At 38.6% G+C, this 15,903-nt stretch overlaps 1 protein-coding gene across 1 annotated transcript in view; it reads right to left on the minus strand.

Moving 5' to 3' along the window:
* Window positions 1-15,903, minus strand: part of SH3KBP1 (SH3 domain containing kinase binding protein 1) — a 198,463-nt gene that overhangs the window by 138,879 nt on the left and 43,681 nt on the right. The window contains exon 2 of the mRNA XM_072428055.1: window positions 7,048-7,205. Within this exon, the coding sequence (XP_072284156.1) occupies window positions 7,048-7,205 (158 nt within the window). The remainder of the gene's footprint in view (window positions 1-7,047; window positions 7,206-15,903) is intronic.

The raw sequence follows: 15,903 nt of genomic DNA on the forward strand, positions 1-15,903 counted from the left end.
TATATATATATATATATATATATATATATATAGTCATCGCTCAACCCAGAAATTTTTATAAGCTGGGTGGGAAAAAATTGTAGGCGGGTGGTGGCCCCTGTATTGTTACCCAACTATTTAGTAAACATCCAAAAAAAAAAAAAAAAGCTGGGTGGTTGGCTAAAATGTATAAAAATTTTAAATATAGTATGTTGTTCAGGGCTACTTAGTATATTAGTCCTGTTCTGTAGATATGAGAGGTCATTTCACTCTTGATTCTTGTTGGACCCAGTTTGATCAAACTGCATTTCAAAAAGTTTTTGTAACTTTATTTTTTATTTTCTCGGTTTAATCTTTCGACGTATGAACAACAATATGAACATAGGCAATGTGCAAATTACTGTGCTGTGGACCTGGTAATACTTTAATACTAGTGTTAACAGTCCAGTGATGTGCAATATGTCAATTAGGAATTAACAATCAGTCAGGAAAGTTCCATCACGGGGTGGGTGAATATTATTTACATCTGCATCCACTATAGCGATTATTGGGGATTGTCTGCATGGGTGAGACTTTACTCACATTCATGCCCATAGCATAATATATGTATTATAATATTATTATATTTACTTTTTTTAAGGGAATCTTTGAGAACAATTATTTTTTATCATTTTTACCTGGAATAACACTGTAAAAAGGCAATGTGTTATCCAGAAAGAAGCACACATTTTTTAACTGGTCAGCATATTTTTAACACGACAGCTTGCCCGCCAGCATAGATGGGCTTGGAATGTTCTCGTTCTCATCTCAGTGTGCTCTATATATGGGTGTTAGATGCAAATTGTGAGAGACAGAAGGGCTGTAAAAAAAGTTTTTCTTCCTGTCCTCCAACACATAGATGAGTTCAGGTGTTTATCTTGTTCTCTGTAAACTTGGCAGCTTTCGTTACCTGATGTTTAAAATATTTAAATTGTTCTTCTGTCATCTTTTACTGGGATGTCTGAAACATTTTATAGTTGCACATTTTAAAAGGATTGTCCATGAAATGTAATACCAAAACTTTATTGGGTCAGTGTAAAGGTTTATAAACCTCCTCTGTAAATAGTAAAACTGACAACTATATCTTTGTTATCTGCTGTATTCGGTCAAAGAAAGCAGCAAAACAACAACTGCAGACTTATACAATAAAATATGTTAGATTTTTTAAAGGGTTAATAGTGCTTTTTCATATTATCTTTATTTTTTAATATTCTTAGGACTACAAATAGCCATTTCAAATGTTTATTTTTTTTAAATCAGTTAAATATGAAATTATGTATTACCATTTTGCATTCTCCTTTTTAGCCAGCAGATGGAGCATTATACTTTTTACATAAGTATGCAGGTATCAAATCTTGCTACTCTTTGTACTGTTGTTTACAGAGTTTACAGCGTTCAATAGCTCAAGTTAAAATTAAATAAGGTTCACATACTGCTCCACATACATGTAACAAACTGCTACAAGCAGGAAGCTCCTGTATAGCATACATACAGTAGAGAATTCACACCTCCAATAAACTCGCACTGTGATGAATAAACAGGTGGTCATAGATTTTTCACTTACGAAACACTATTTAGCTGGCTATCTCTAGCTTGACAACATTCTGAGATACTGACAGAATGGGCCTGATTTATTAAAGCTCTCCAAGACTGAAGAACATACACTTTCAACAGTGAAGCTGGGTGATCCAGCAAACCTGGAATGAATTTCTTTAAATGATTCGCTATTGGCATTTGCTATTCGTTGGCAAATGTTTTCAATCTAGAACCAGATCTATTCTAGTTTTTTGCCCAATATAGGAACAGATCATATACGTAAGTATTAAAGGCATTTATTCCAAATTAAAGGCAAGCAAAATACATTTTCGAACAGTAGAAGCCTCCATAGTTCATTTATCACCAAATTCTAAAATATATATCCTTTAACTTGCATATTTTATGAGCATATTTATATTTCTATGGTCAGCCAGATGCCTGAGCTTCTGGTATCTTTGCCTTGCAGGTTTGGGTTCTTGGTATATTTCCAAATCAAGGCACTGTATGGAGTTTGTATATTGTCCCTGTACTTGCAGGGGGATACAAAAAAGAACACTGATTACCCAAACAACACAAAAACACATTTGTAGTTTATTTATAGTTTATGAAACTGCCTTCGTTAAAACTTCCTGTTCTGTCTTGGATGATCTCATGATAAGGATGGGTTATCATTGCTACCTTAGGACAGGAAGTGTGTTGCTAACAGAACCACCAGAAGAAAATAGAAAGAATTCAGGAAGAAAACAAAATGAATGCAGTCACTACACTTTAGAACTAGTAAGCAGAAATAAACTCTGGAGCTTTATTGATTTCCTTTTCATGATATGGTATATTGGAAATATCCAAAAGCACAGGAATGTATAGTACAAATTCTGCAGATTTAGAAGCACTAGGTCCCAGGTTTGAATCTGGGCCAGGACAATATCTGCATAAAGTCTGTATGTTTTCCCTGTGTTTGCTTGGGTTTTCTCCAGGCACTCCAGTTTCCTTCCACATCCCAAAAACACGCACGTGGCTGCCCCTCAAAAACTGTCCTTAGACTGTGTTAATGACATATAACTATGATAGGGATATTAGATAGTGAGCTTCTTTGGGGAACAGCTAATGATATCACTGAATTTTGTCAAGTGCTGCGTAATATGTCAGCGCCATATAAATAAAAGTTAATAATAATGATAATAATTTTATGGCACAGTTTATATGTCAGTCTGGGTTTTTTATTTATGTACACACGTACACATAGAAGTTAATTGAATACTTTGTCTCTGATAACACTATAATCAAACAGAACACAATAGACAATACACATCTTTTGCAATGCCTCAAGGGAATGATGTTATTAGAGAGCTGTGTGTCCTTGTTCCACCTTGGAACATGACAAGACACCACTTTCAGTACTGGAGCACACTTCTAATACTCTTGAGCTGCCTTGTGCCTGCTTGCAGACAAGAATCCTTGCTGTTCTCTGTGAAGGGTAACTGCTGAATACAGTCCAATGCCTTTACTGTCGTGGTACCGCTTGAATTTAAAAATGCACTTGTACAAGTTGCCAATGAATCCACTGTTTCCATGCTATTATAAAATGATAAAATGTTTTCATGTGATTATTGTATCAGTTTAAGTGTGTGGGAGAAGTGATACATGTGATCTGTGACATAAAGAATATGAAAGTGCTCACCAAGAAAATCACCAAGGTTGATGAAATATTACCATCTCATAGTTACTATAGAAGAAGAAAGGAAGTAAAATGGAGTTTTAGGTTCCACCTTTGTTTCTGGTAAAAATAGAAATGTCACATTAATAGAAGAGGTTCTTTATTTTTAGAGGTGAGTACAGCTAAATAGTTTTATGTACTTCAAAGAAAAATTCAAAGGGCACAAACAAAACAGACACACATTCTTCTCTGCACAGGTAAAATCACTGGTGGCACCTATATTTAAGATGCAACTGTGGGCCTGATTTATTAAAGCTCTCCAATACTGGGGAGGATACACTTTCATCAGTGAAGCTGGGTGATCCAGCAAACATGGAATGGATTTCTTAAAAGTGGTTTCCTATTTGTTAACAAATGTTTTCAATTCTGGACCAGATCCATTCCAGGTTTGTGGGATCACCCAGCTTCACTGATGAAAGTGGAGCCTTTGAGAGCTTTAATAAACCAGGCTCTTTGCATCTATGTGGCCTGTGTGCAAGTTGCTAAGGTAAACAATATAAAATATATTGTATGTTAATTACAGAGAAGAGAAAATGTGACAAAGAAAAAGTTACACTATACATATGCCTTGCTTTTAGCTGCTAAAGTGCACAATGCTCATTGTATGAATAGGTGCTTATGTTTAGCTTAGTAAAGAGCCCAGAATAATAACTATCCTGAAACTCCCTATTACACTTTAATGACTTACATTCTCTCTGCCTTTTCTTTCTGTCCTACACAGATTTCACTAACAGAGCTACAAAGAAACACAGGTATTCTAATAAGCTGAATTTCCTTTATATGAACATTACAATGAGAAAAGAAAACCTTCACAAGTACATCCATCAAACTTGCATATGAAAAAAGAAATGAAAGCTTTTTCTTTTTGAAAGTACCACATCTGTACACTGAATTTTTGCATAGCAATTATTTGATACAACACTGTCTATTTTTACCTATTTATCCTAAATGAGAACAAAAAGTGCCTGGGATCTAGCTGGGTGTTCATTGGTGCTAGTCAGGAAATGTTGCCTAATGTTTCAAACAAAAGCTTGGGCACTGTGTACTATGCACCCCACTACCACCCTTGTCCCTATCATACTGCAATTGGTCCTTGCAAATTCATTTCATACCTGCTTGTGTTCTGGAGAGATTACAGAACACCCCCTACCCATTTCTCCAAAGTGTTAATAGGTAGCACTACATGTCCTTTCATTCTATGAAGCAGAGCAGCATGTATTATTGGTCGAATTATAAATCTTGCAGTCAAAGTCATGCAGAATTTTACTAGCATTCTAATTTTATAATACACATCTGGTCCCCTTGTTGATGGCCTTTGTGTCTTGTATAGTGGCCACATCTTTAGATACATAAAGTTCAACATTGAAGTTTGTATTATCAGGAAGGTCAATATTGGAAGGGGGAGGCAATGTCCTTTCTGCAATAGTGCGTCTTACCTGCCTGGTCACCTCACTTCACTTCTGCATACCATTCATGATCTATTGAGGCCATGTAGCACAGGCATTGTGGACTTAAATGGGGGGGGGGGGAGTGGACTCTGTATAAATTATGAATGTCAATTTTCTTTGCTGAGTATGCTGTAGAGCTCACAGACATATTTTGTCTATCAATTAGCAGGGGAAAAGAGACAGACCTCAAGGTGAAAGAATGGTAATATTTTAAAAAGCAAATTTACAAGTAAATTGAAAAATGAATATTTAATTTGTATATTCAGAGCCTGTAAGGATGATAAAGCTGGATGGAATTATCCTGTGTGTGTTATTCTGCTGATTGGCACTTTCAATATTTCACATTGTGTTGGAAGTAATACACCTAACACAAAAGCTTATGTGGGGAATAAATTATATCACTCAAGTTAAAAGTATTAGTATTTGGCAGCTTCTGTCTGATGGTATAATCTGGTAAAGAGCTGATTTTAAAGATATCTCCAACCTTCCCATAACAACCATTCCACATTTTCCTGTTACCTTGCTAATTAAGAAAAACATATTTAAACATAGTTAAGCATAGTTAAGCAAATCTACACATCCCATCCTACATTACTAGCCTTGTTTTTTTTACATAAGAAGTCAGTTAGCTTTTCCTTTCTCAGACTCTCCCATTTATGAGGTACAAACAAAATCTTACTCGTTGGCCCTTACAACACAGACATAACAGTAGTCTGCTACAAAGACCTGAAGCTTGCATGAAAGACATGATTTTGGCATCTGGAAAGATCTATCCCTGGAGACTGGGGGCAGGAGAATTGCTTTGTCACCCTGGATGGGGTGACAAGTGAGGGATACCCAACTCGTCATTCAACATTCCGCCAAGGCAGATGGATAAACAACGCAGGAGGATCGCTGTATACATGCCAGATTTTCATCCGAGATGAGCAGGACTGTTCATCTTTAGTGACAATTATTTGAACATGTGCACATAGCTTAAACCCCATACAGACAGATAATGAATGAGCACTGTCTATGGAGTGGGGAGGTCAAGCAAGCAGCACTCGGCTGTCCTCTCCTTTATAGAAGTGAACTCCTGATTGGTCATTCATGAAGAATGAATGAATAAAGAATTGAGGAACGAGGTTGGGGGACGGCTGTACATGACTGTTTTTCGCCAGAGATGAGTATGACTGTTCATCTTGGGCGATAATAATCTGTGTACATAAGGTAAGGTTTAAAGCAGAATTAAACCCTGCAATACTCACCTGTCCCTGCTCTTTTGCAGGATGCGGCAATCTTCTTTCTTTTTCTCTTTGTTCTTGCGATCCATGGCCATTTTAATTGGCCGGGCTGAAATTATGTAACTCCCAAACAACATGTGGGAGTTTCAGTGGGTGTATGTCAGAAAACCAATGCTGAGCTGCTCATGCGCAGCTTATCAATTTTCGCTACCGAGCGAATAGGCAGGTAAAAACGCTTCTTGCAGAAGGGACATGGCCTGTACCTTTTCTAAAATAAAGCCCTGTCTGATCACAAATTGTCCATAAATGACCAGTAATGACATTTGTCAACTGTGAGACTTCTGCTGATGAAATGTGTGTAAATTATTTAAAACCTGGTTAACTGCAGGCACCTCTAGGTAAGATCCTTGGTGTACTTTAATTAATGGGACATGCTATCATACAAAGAGTTTTCTCCTGAAAAAGTTTACATCTGGAAATGGTAAAGGCATAAATTAATATTTCAGGCAACCAGAAAAAGTCAACCAGTATTCTGCTTATATCATTCAGTAAATGCAACAAAACTGTGCCAATGCCAACATTTCTAGTTAAGCTAACCTATTACAAGTTCCATGTGATCTACTATTGTAAGATTTGACAGATCTCTTACACATGGGATGGGTCTGCTTTGTAAAGATTGTACTATGCACCTTTTTTTATTTTCTCACAGATCAGATTTATCTTTTCAAGGCTGACATTAATCTGATTGGTAGTGAAAGTAGTATGAAAGAGTAAAAGAGTAATGGCTCTTTGATATGTCAGACCTTCTGTATGTGCAAACATCAAGCAACCTTCAGTAGGTGTATTTGTACCACATAACAGGTAAGCAAGAAAGAGAAAGATCACCAAAATAAAAACACAACTGAGTGGGATGGACTGTGACAAAATAAAGCTTTCAGCAGGCAACAGTGTCTCCTTATACATTTCAAAGTTGCTTTTTTTATTGTTTGACTGAAATATACCTTTTAAATGAAATAAAGGTAACAAGTCTCTATTTTAAATTATACATCAGGTCTGTCTTATTTATTTTTTCCATTCTGTCTTTAAAACAAGATGGCTATGTACTTACTCGTACAAAGTTGTCAGGAAACAGGCCTCTCCTTCCTTTCAGCTCCCCTTCCCACCAGCCGCCATCTTCTTTTTTGATTTTGGTGATTATGTCACCAGCAACTATAGTCAGCTCATCATCATGCTGAGCCTTGTAGTCAAACTCCACAATGGCATCCACTGTAAAGACAAATGTGTAGATGAACATAAGTAATACAAAACTACTTACATCACAAAAAATATTCAGTCAGTAAACATGCAGAAGTCAATGGAGTTGGTAAGGGGGTAAGTGGAAATCATGCTGGCACTATGCCCACACCCAGAGCATTGACATAAATTAGGATGGCCATCCATTAGCTGGGTTTCCCATTTGATTGAGCTGTCCATTGATCATGTAACTGTAATGACCAATAACTCAATTCATAATTTCTGTATTCAACTGACAAAGTAATTGATGTCAAGCGCAGAATCGAAAGAACACTCCATCTGTCAGGTTGGTAAAATGTTCCATCTGTTGCACAGGTATGTGGAGACCTTGTGATCAATTTCTGTTTGAATAAATCCCGGAACATATGAACATACGCTTATCGTTATAATTAAAAGAATGATTGAGTGAAAATATGGTGACTTTAATTAAAGTATATCTAGAACAAACAACTAAAATGTAATCAATTGCAAATTATAAGTTGTTCAATTGTATAGAGTTCTATCCTGTTTTGAATATTCTTTCTCTGATTTTACTGCAGATTGTGCAGTAAAATTGTGCAAAAATCACATCTTTTTTTTAGTGACTCAATCCTACAACATGAACTTATCACTTAATTCAACAAAAATGTGAATATTGTCACTAACTGTTTATCTTCTGTTATAGAAACACACTTTTATATTGCTTTCCTTATTGGTGCACAACATTTTAAAACCACTGTAAGAAGTATGTATGACCATCAATGGAAACGCAACTACTGAAATGAAGAGGAACTCGAAACCTAATATGCCCACAGTGTTAAGCAAACACCTAAACTAACATTACAAAACCTAAAATAGAAAACTATATGCAATACCACACAAGATAATTTTACACTGTTTCTAGAAGCAAAAAAGAAAGAAATAAAAAAAACTTTTTTTTTGGTTTTCTCACAGTGGCAGGCGTATCAGGAGAGTGCTATAAATGGCTCCCATGTATCCAATATAATAGATGGAGAGAGGTGATCTGTAGCAGTGACATCAACAAAAGTGGAAAAGACAGCGCAGGCACATCTGCATAGTAAATATTGTTCCCCTTTACCAGGTAAGAACCTCAAAGGCATATCAGTGGGCTTAGGTAAGTAATGCATCACTTTATAGGCTATTAAAATTAAGGAATGAGAGGTGGGTAAGGTTTTGCCGAGAGATTGGATTTTTAATGTGAATAATGGCTAGCAGTAAGTATACACAAAACAAGCATTGCAATCTTACTGCAGTTATCTCATCTGTGCATATGTGAAGCATTTAGATAATGTATACATGCTTTAATGTCTGCTAGACAATGTTCTGGTCTTTGCCTGCACTTGGCATCCCAGGTAGATGAAATATTTAGGCCTGGCCAGGAGTACAAACCTGCTGTGTACTTTTTATCATACACTATAAGGTATCAGATTATAATTCCCTAGGAATCCTGTTCACAGCACCATCAGAGCATACACGAGTCCCTATTCCAATGTTAGCTTTCGGAACGCCAGTTTTCACATGGACTTGGACGCCCTTTATATTGCCCTGCTTAGGCCTAGTAACAGAGCACTATTACATGGCTGGTTGTGCGGCAGTAGGTCTACTCTTTTCACTAACTTCTATAGAAGTTGGAGTTTTTTAAAGGTTGCTGTAAAATGAAGATAAAGTCTGGCACCTAGCTCTTTTTATGGTTCTGAATCTAAACCCATTACATACAGACCACTGCATTCAATGTTGCATTATCAGCCCTGACTTACGTTGCTCTGCTCAGGCAGTAGGAAGTTTGCAGCCTTTACTTGTTCTCAGGAATAGCTGTTTTCAGGGACTGTACTGTTTGAAAAACAACTGATCGTTGTTTTATTTTTACTTTCATTAATCCTTATTTTCAGACTTAAGTAAAGTGATTCTTTTGCACTAGAAAATAGCCTCAATATTAAATAAAAATACAAAGTGGAACTGAACATATTGGTTGCTTTGAAAAGTCCAATAACTGCAAAATCTTAGTAATTTGGCATTATTTTCTGTGAGTATAATTTATTTTCAGATAAACATGGCATGGTTCTGTGGATTTTCTGCCAAACTGCCTTGCCATAAAACTGTTTATAATAATGACACAAAGTCGAATCTGCAAACTCTGGCATTTCCAGGCCTGCTAGGATTTATTCATATTCTTTATTTATTCACATTTCATCACTTTTTTACCTCTTCTGGCTGTTGAAAGAATAATGCTGGTGTTTATTATGGGCAACAAAAGGTTAAGTACTATTTGTAAGCTTTATTACTATAATATTCTGCAATGAGAACACACAACGAGCTGGTAAAATCCATTGAGTTCATTTACACTGTTAGGTTTATTTCATTACCTAACGAAGGGATTACTGGTGTGCCACCCATCATAGCATCATTTAGCATCAGAAAGTACAAACAAAGGGAAGATGACCTTTTGAACGAACTCAGGAAACCAGTCAATACATATGCCAATCAAAAATGTTATTAGAGGATCTACTTGTTAACCATGGAGCTATAAGATAGAAGAACAAAGTAAAAAATATGTGAATTTCACCAGACATATTCATATTACATTGATGTTGCTTAATGTCTCAAATATTTTAGAGTATATTGGCATTAAGACTTGGTTCATGAAGCTTGATCTGTGACGGCTCCAGCACTAGATCACAATCCGCAGCATCCCGGGCAAGATCTCATCTCCACATGGGGAAGCAGAGAAAATCTAGGGTGGGGAAGCTTCCCCCTACCCCAGCGACACAGCAGAAGTCTCACCAGCCCTCGATCAGGGCTTTCATCGGGGACCCGTCTCCGGCCTCTTCTCCGGCCTTAGGGATGGCGTCATCTTCCTCCCCGCACACGTGGCAGCGGGGAGACAAGCAGCGGGACCTGACTGATCCGGTGCAGCAACTCAATACTCACCCTGCCTGCGATGAGGACTCTCCCCCCTCCTCTCCTCTCAGTCGGGAGTCCGGTGCCTTGGATCCGGTGAGTCCTGCGCTTTGTTCCGGAGGGGTGGGCTCGCCCGCAGGGTCCCCACGCAGGGAGCCTGCACGGGCCTCACCCATCATGGAGGCTAACAGGGGACTCGGGCTGCCAGACAACTATGGGGGAATCACTCCTGCCTCAGGGCAACCCTTGCATAGGGGGAAGACAGGACGTCGCCCATTACTTGGTTCCCCCCCCCCCGCACTTTAGACCCCCCTCTCCAACTGCAATGCCATCTCCACGTGGGGATACAGTGGAGGAACACCCTGGCTGGCAAGATGGGCCAGATCCACACACATGCAGAGATAGGAGACCCCACAGTGTTGAAAAGATATCTCATTCATCCTGGCAGCACTACCTACAATCTATACCAAATAAGGATGATTTCCAGAAGCTAGTGCTAGATGTAAAGGCCACCTGCCGAGCTGAAATAGGGGCCCTTCACGCTGACCTACACTCCCTTGCTGGAAGGGTAGATGATCTTGATGAATCAGTACAATTGGCAAAAGAGGATATTACATCCCTCGCACGCAAGGTGGAGGATAGAGATCAGAAAATAAGAGAGCTCCAACGTTCAATTGATGACCTGGACAACAAATCTAGACGGAACAACATAAGGGTGCGAGGTCTTCCAGAGGCGACCAGAGATTCTGATCTCAAACTGGTCCTCCAGGCTTTCTTCACCAAGGTTCTGGGCCGTCCGCCCTCCCGGGAGGTACTCATCTCCAGGGTCTACCGCACCTCCAGACAGGCAGGGACTGCGGCCAGACCTCGGGATGTTATTTGTCAGTTGGTGGACGTTGACGTGAAGGATGAAATCATGACCATCGCCAGAAACGTGCGAAACCTGGAATTTGATGGAGCTCATCTACAACTGTATCAAGACCTCTCCTGGCACACCTTACAGCAACGGCGCATGCTCCAACCCTTGCTAACTGTGCTTAGAGATCATCAAATTCCGTACAGATGGGGATTCCCCTTTAGTCTATCCGCTCGCCATGAAGGGAGAACGGCCCTCCTGCGGTCCCCAGAGGACTTACCGTCTTTCTGTAGTAATCTGGGGATACCTCGCCCTAAACTTCCGGGATGGGAACAGGATGAACCTACACGACCCCGCTCCCCACCTTGGCAAAAGGTGGCTCCACGGAAAAGATCCAGGGGTACCCAACGTGACTCCTTATCCCCGCAGGATCGTCCCTCTTTTCCCCCCCACTGAGACTGGTCTGCTTTCTTACACAGTGCCTTTTGAGACCTTATGACAGGTTACACTGCTGACGCTAATTAGTTCACTCTCTCTAAAGGCCCGTCATATAAGTTGTCTGTTGCACTATGGCTGACTGCCACTTTGTGGCTAGGTTCAACCATATTGGGTACGAGTTAATGACTTATTATCTGCCGTGGTCCAGGAGCAGGTACCCTTGGACCTCCTTTCACACCTCCTGGGCCAACCTTCCTTGTCTCTCCCTCCAGTGGCACGCAAACTGGCGACTCATGTTCTGGTTGCAGCTCGAACTCTCATTCCAGCTAGATGGAAGACGTCTATGCCTCCCTCTATGGGTGACCTTCATGTGCGGATCCAAGAGATCCGACTAATGGAATACCTCACGGTGCTCCTTAGGAATACGGTGGACAGATTTGAGAGGGTATGGGAGGCTTGGGACAGTTACTGTGCTAATTTATCCAATTGATCTTCCTGTTTGTTATCTTTATTGGCTAATATCACATTGTTACTAATGTTCTTGCCTCCTTTCTATCCTATACCTATCTATGTCACACAGTATGCCTATATTATGGTTAATGCTTTGTCCTTGATACCTTAGATGGGTTTTGCTCTGTTTGAAATTGTTGACCTCCCGTTATGTAACCCCCCTTTTTTTTTCTGTACCCCTTACCCTTTTTTTATAAAACTTTTCAATAAACATACAATTATAAAAAAAAAAAAGACTTGGTTCATACCCCAACAGCACTGCAGAAAAGCTAGCAAAGTACATTACTTCAGAATGCATGGCATTACAGAACACCAAAGCTTTCTAGAAATATCACCATGTGGTGCACTTCCACAATTAATGAACTGCTACATCATGTACAGACTGTCTTCTTCCCTGTCATGCAATTGTTATTGCAAAATTAAAACAAATTCTAAAAAAAAGTTTAGTTTCCTGTGACTTCACTAAGCAGCCACTAATCTTCAACACAAATCTTCCTTCTAATCCTGCTGCTAGATTTATTCATCATGGTACAGATATAGTGGTTGCTACTGTCAACATTGGACCCATTACACAATCCTCATTCATTTACAGTATGTTATTTAACAGTGACAAGATGGGACTGGTCCAAAAGTGATGGGAGATAAACACAGCATGAATACTGAGAACAATAAATACCTGATTCAACATGTATCCACACTTACAGCTCAGAGAGTTAGTGGGTTGGATGATCATTTTAACAAGAGTTGGGAAAGTGTTTATTAGACAAAGGGACCTATCTATATGAGGAAGCAAATATTTGCTCAAAACCAAACTGTTACCCCACACTTGGGTAGAAGAGGCTTCAGGAATATAAATATGGTACCTGAAAAAAAATGAATTAAAATTTACTAATATGTAAATTCACCATACATTGGGGCTTGTTCAGATTGGCAGTGGGGTTGCAGTGGGGATACAGCGTCTTCAATTCCCTAAACAACACCTTCTGCTAGATGTAAGCTGTCTGTGGCTGCACATAGGGAATGAATAGGGGCAGTAGTGAACAGCTGAGTAACGCCCAATGTTAAAACACTAGTGTATTAGGAACCATTGAAGTGTCAGGTGTAGCAGAGCAAGGTGCCAGTCACCATGAGCTGCATGGGAATCACTGCTCCCACTGCCAAACTAAACAAACCCTTAGCCTTTAGATGGTATTTTCCAAGGCAAATTATTACATGTTTTTGGTTTTAAATTCTGTACTGTCAGACCTGGCAACAAAGTCCTGCATAAGAGCCAGCAAATGTTTAATGTCCTGCATAAGAGCCAGCAAATGTTTTTTTGTTTTTTTTTTTTGATCATCGTAACATGATTTTTTTTTGTAATTGCTGGGAACAAAGCCTCTTATATTCACTAACTAACTGTTTACCTAAAGCACTTTTCTTACATTCTAAGGCACCCTTTTTGGATAGGAGAATGCAGTGGGAAGAAGCCTATTCCCAAAGGGCAAGGCCCACAGCTAGGAGAGTAAAACCAAGAACAGCAATACGCTCAAAAGAAGCTTCCCTAGCTTTCATTGTAATAGTAGGCATCTTTTGCTGCAAGGCAAAACTTTTAGTTTTTAATTATTAATGTGGTGGTTATACCATATCTTAGGAATGCACAATTTATAGCAATGAGGTACTGCTTCTTTAAATGACAAAAAAAGCAACTGTTTCATTGCTACTGACCCCCTGGGGGTCACAGTTAAACATGGAATGCGTATCAATTACTTTGTGTAATGGTAACAGGGAAAGTTACAACAAATCACAGGTAAAAAAAAAATGTTGTGTGCTACTCAAGATCTGTCTAAACTCCGATAATCCACAAAAAAACATCATGTAAATAGAGTGAAAACAAAACATGTGACCTCATCCTGATTGCTCTCTTGTAAATGCTACACCATGGTTGGGGGTCAAAAATCGCCCATGTAGTTTGGCAGTTAAAAGAAAAAATAAAGAATGAATAAAATGTTTCAGGCTGACATGATGGACCCAACTGACATGCTGCCGTCACACAGCTGCTTGTGGAACTTATTTCTCCGTCTGGCAGCAGACCCAGATTCAATAACGAGCTCCAGACACACAGATTTAATCCCTGCTCTGACTGCCAATTCCTCCATATCTGCTAGACTACTGGAAATGCAGCTTCTCCTTGTTAAATACATATACAGAAATGGCTCAGGTTTTATAGGATTATTATGCTGAAAGCTTGTGATGGAGCATAACTTTTATTGTATTATTACAAATCGAGCAAAAACATTTTTATCATGCACATTTCAGATAGATGTTGATAGGTAATATAGAAAACCAAGACAAGACCACTATGGCAACCCCATCCAGTTAAGTATAGATATCTACAAAAAACTTACCATTATAAAGCATACCTTACTGAATAAACCTTAATGTGCTAAATATTGATAACAAACACAATAACAATATTGATGAAACTTAATGCAGAACTAACACAGTCCGTAGGGTTGCCATATCAGCTGATGAGAAAATATATATATAATAATATACATTAACAATGGCCACTTCATTCAACTTGTAGTAAACTCTGGTTAGCTAACGTTCATACTAGACTCGTTAAATAATACTATTGCCTAGACTGGTGACAATGGTAGCTCGTCAGATGAAGTAACTGCTGTACAAAAGTTAGGGCAAGAAAATCCCTAGTACTGTTCCAAAAAAACCTGAAGACCCAACAAAAGTTCATATCATAATCTAAAAACAGGAAAATGATTCAACCTAATTTTGCTTGTGCTATCAATTCTATAGCCAAATAAAATCATCTAAAGCTTAGACCTGTAAACTGAAATCCCACGTTTTATAGCCTTTAAAGGGGTGATCACTGCATATGTTTGCTTCTGGTACAGATTTAACAAACTGGCTAAAACTACCATCAAATATCACACAGTAACAAAAATATGGCTTATACAAAACTGATAAGCAAATCTGAGGACCAGAGTTATTTTTTGCTGTATTATTAACAAAAGAACACATTTACATTGCATTTTGTCTTTAGGTTTAACCTGACTGGACAACACCTGTTAGTGCTCCTGATACACAGATGAGGATCCAGGTATTAAACTGTCAGACAAGCCCAGCAGAAAAATCTGAGAGATCCACTATTCCATGTTAAACTACAGGGTCAGCCATCAATTCCACTGGAGGTTCTGTTCTGCATTTAAGGCTGAATTTGAACCATTTGTGTTGCATTAGGTATCATATGGTACATTCATAATTTATATATTGTTATTATTATTATGAATAAACAGAATTTTTTGTAGCGCCAACATATTACGCAGCGCTGGATATTAAATAGGGGTTGCAAATGACAGACAGATACAGACAGTGACACAGGAGGAGGAGAGGACCCTGCCCCAAAGAGCTTACAATATTGCATTGCATTCATGTACATTTATACTTTATTTTTCTTTCCTTTAACGCACAATGAAAAACATGTTGTAATAAATTGTGTTAAAATAAAGTATGTTTCATTATCACCTAGAGCAGGGGTGCCCTCACTTTTTTGGCTTGCAAGATACTTTTAAAATGACCAAGTCAAAATGATCTACCAACAATAAAAATGCTAAACATATATTTTTTTATATATACTTAGTATACTTTATAGTTAAATTATATATTGTTTACCTTGCATAACTGCATGAACATGTATGGCACAAAACAATTCTGTAAATTTTTGGCCATTACCTTACTCTGATGACATCTTAAAATGAATGGAATCAGCCAAAGTTGCATAGTCCTGACAGTAGTTGCTGGTAGTCAGCCTCAAACAGACTTCCAAATGATCATTAGTCAAGGTGGAACGGTATTTGGACTTAATAACTCCTGTGCGCGGAGTTTATTTTGAAAGGCAGGTCTCCGCAATCTACTCGCATTGCCTTTGCAATCTACCCGTAGATCCACGTGCTGGGCACCCCCGACCTAGAG

Source organism: Pyxicephalus adspersus, chromosome 1 (assembly GCF_032062135.1).
Source record: "Pyxicephalus adspersus chromosome 1, UCB_Pads_2.0, whole genome shotgun sequence".
Classification (NCBI taxonomy): domain Eukaryota; kingdom Metazoa; phylum Chordata; class Amphibia; order Anura; family Pyxicephalidae; genus Pyxicephalus; species Pyxicephalus adspersus.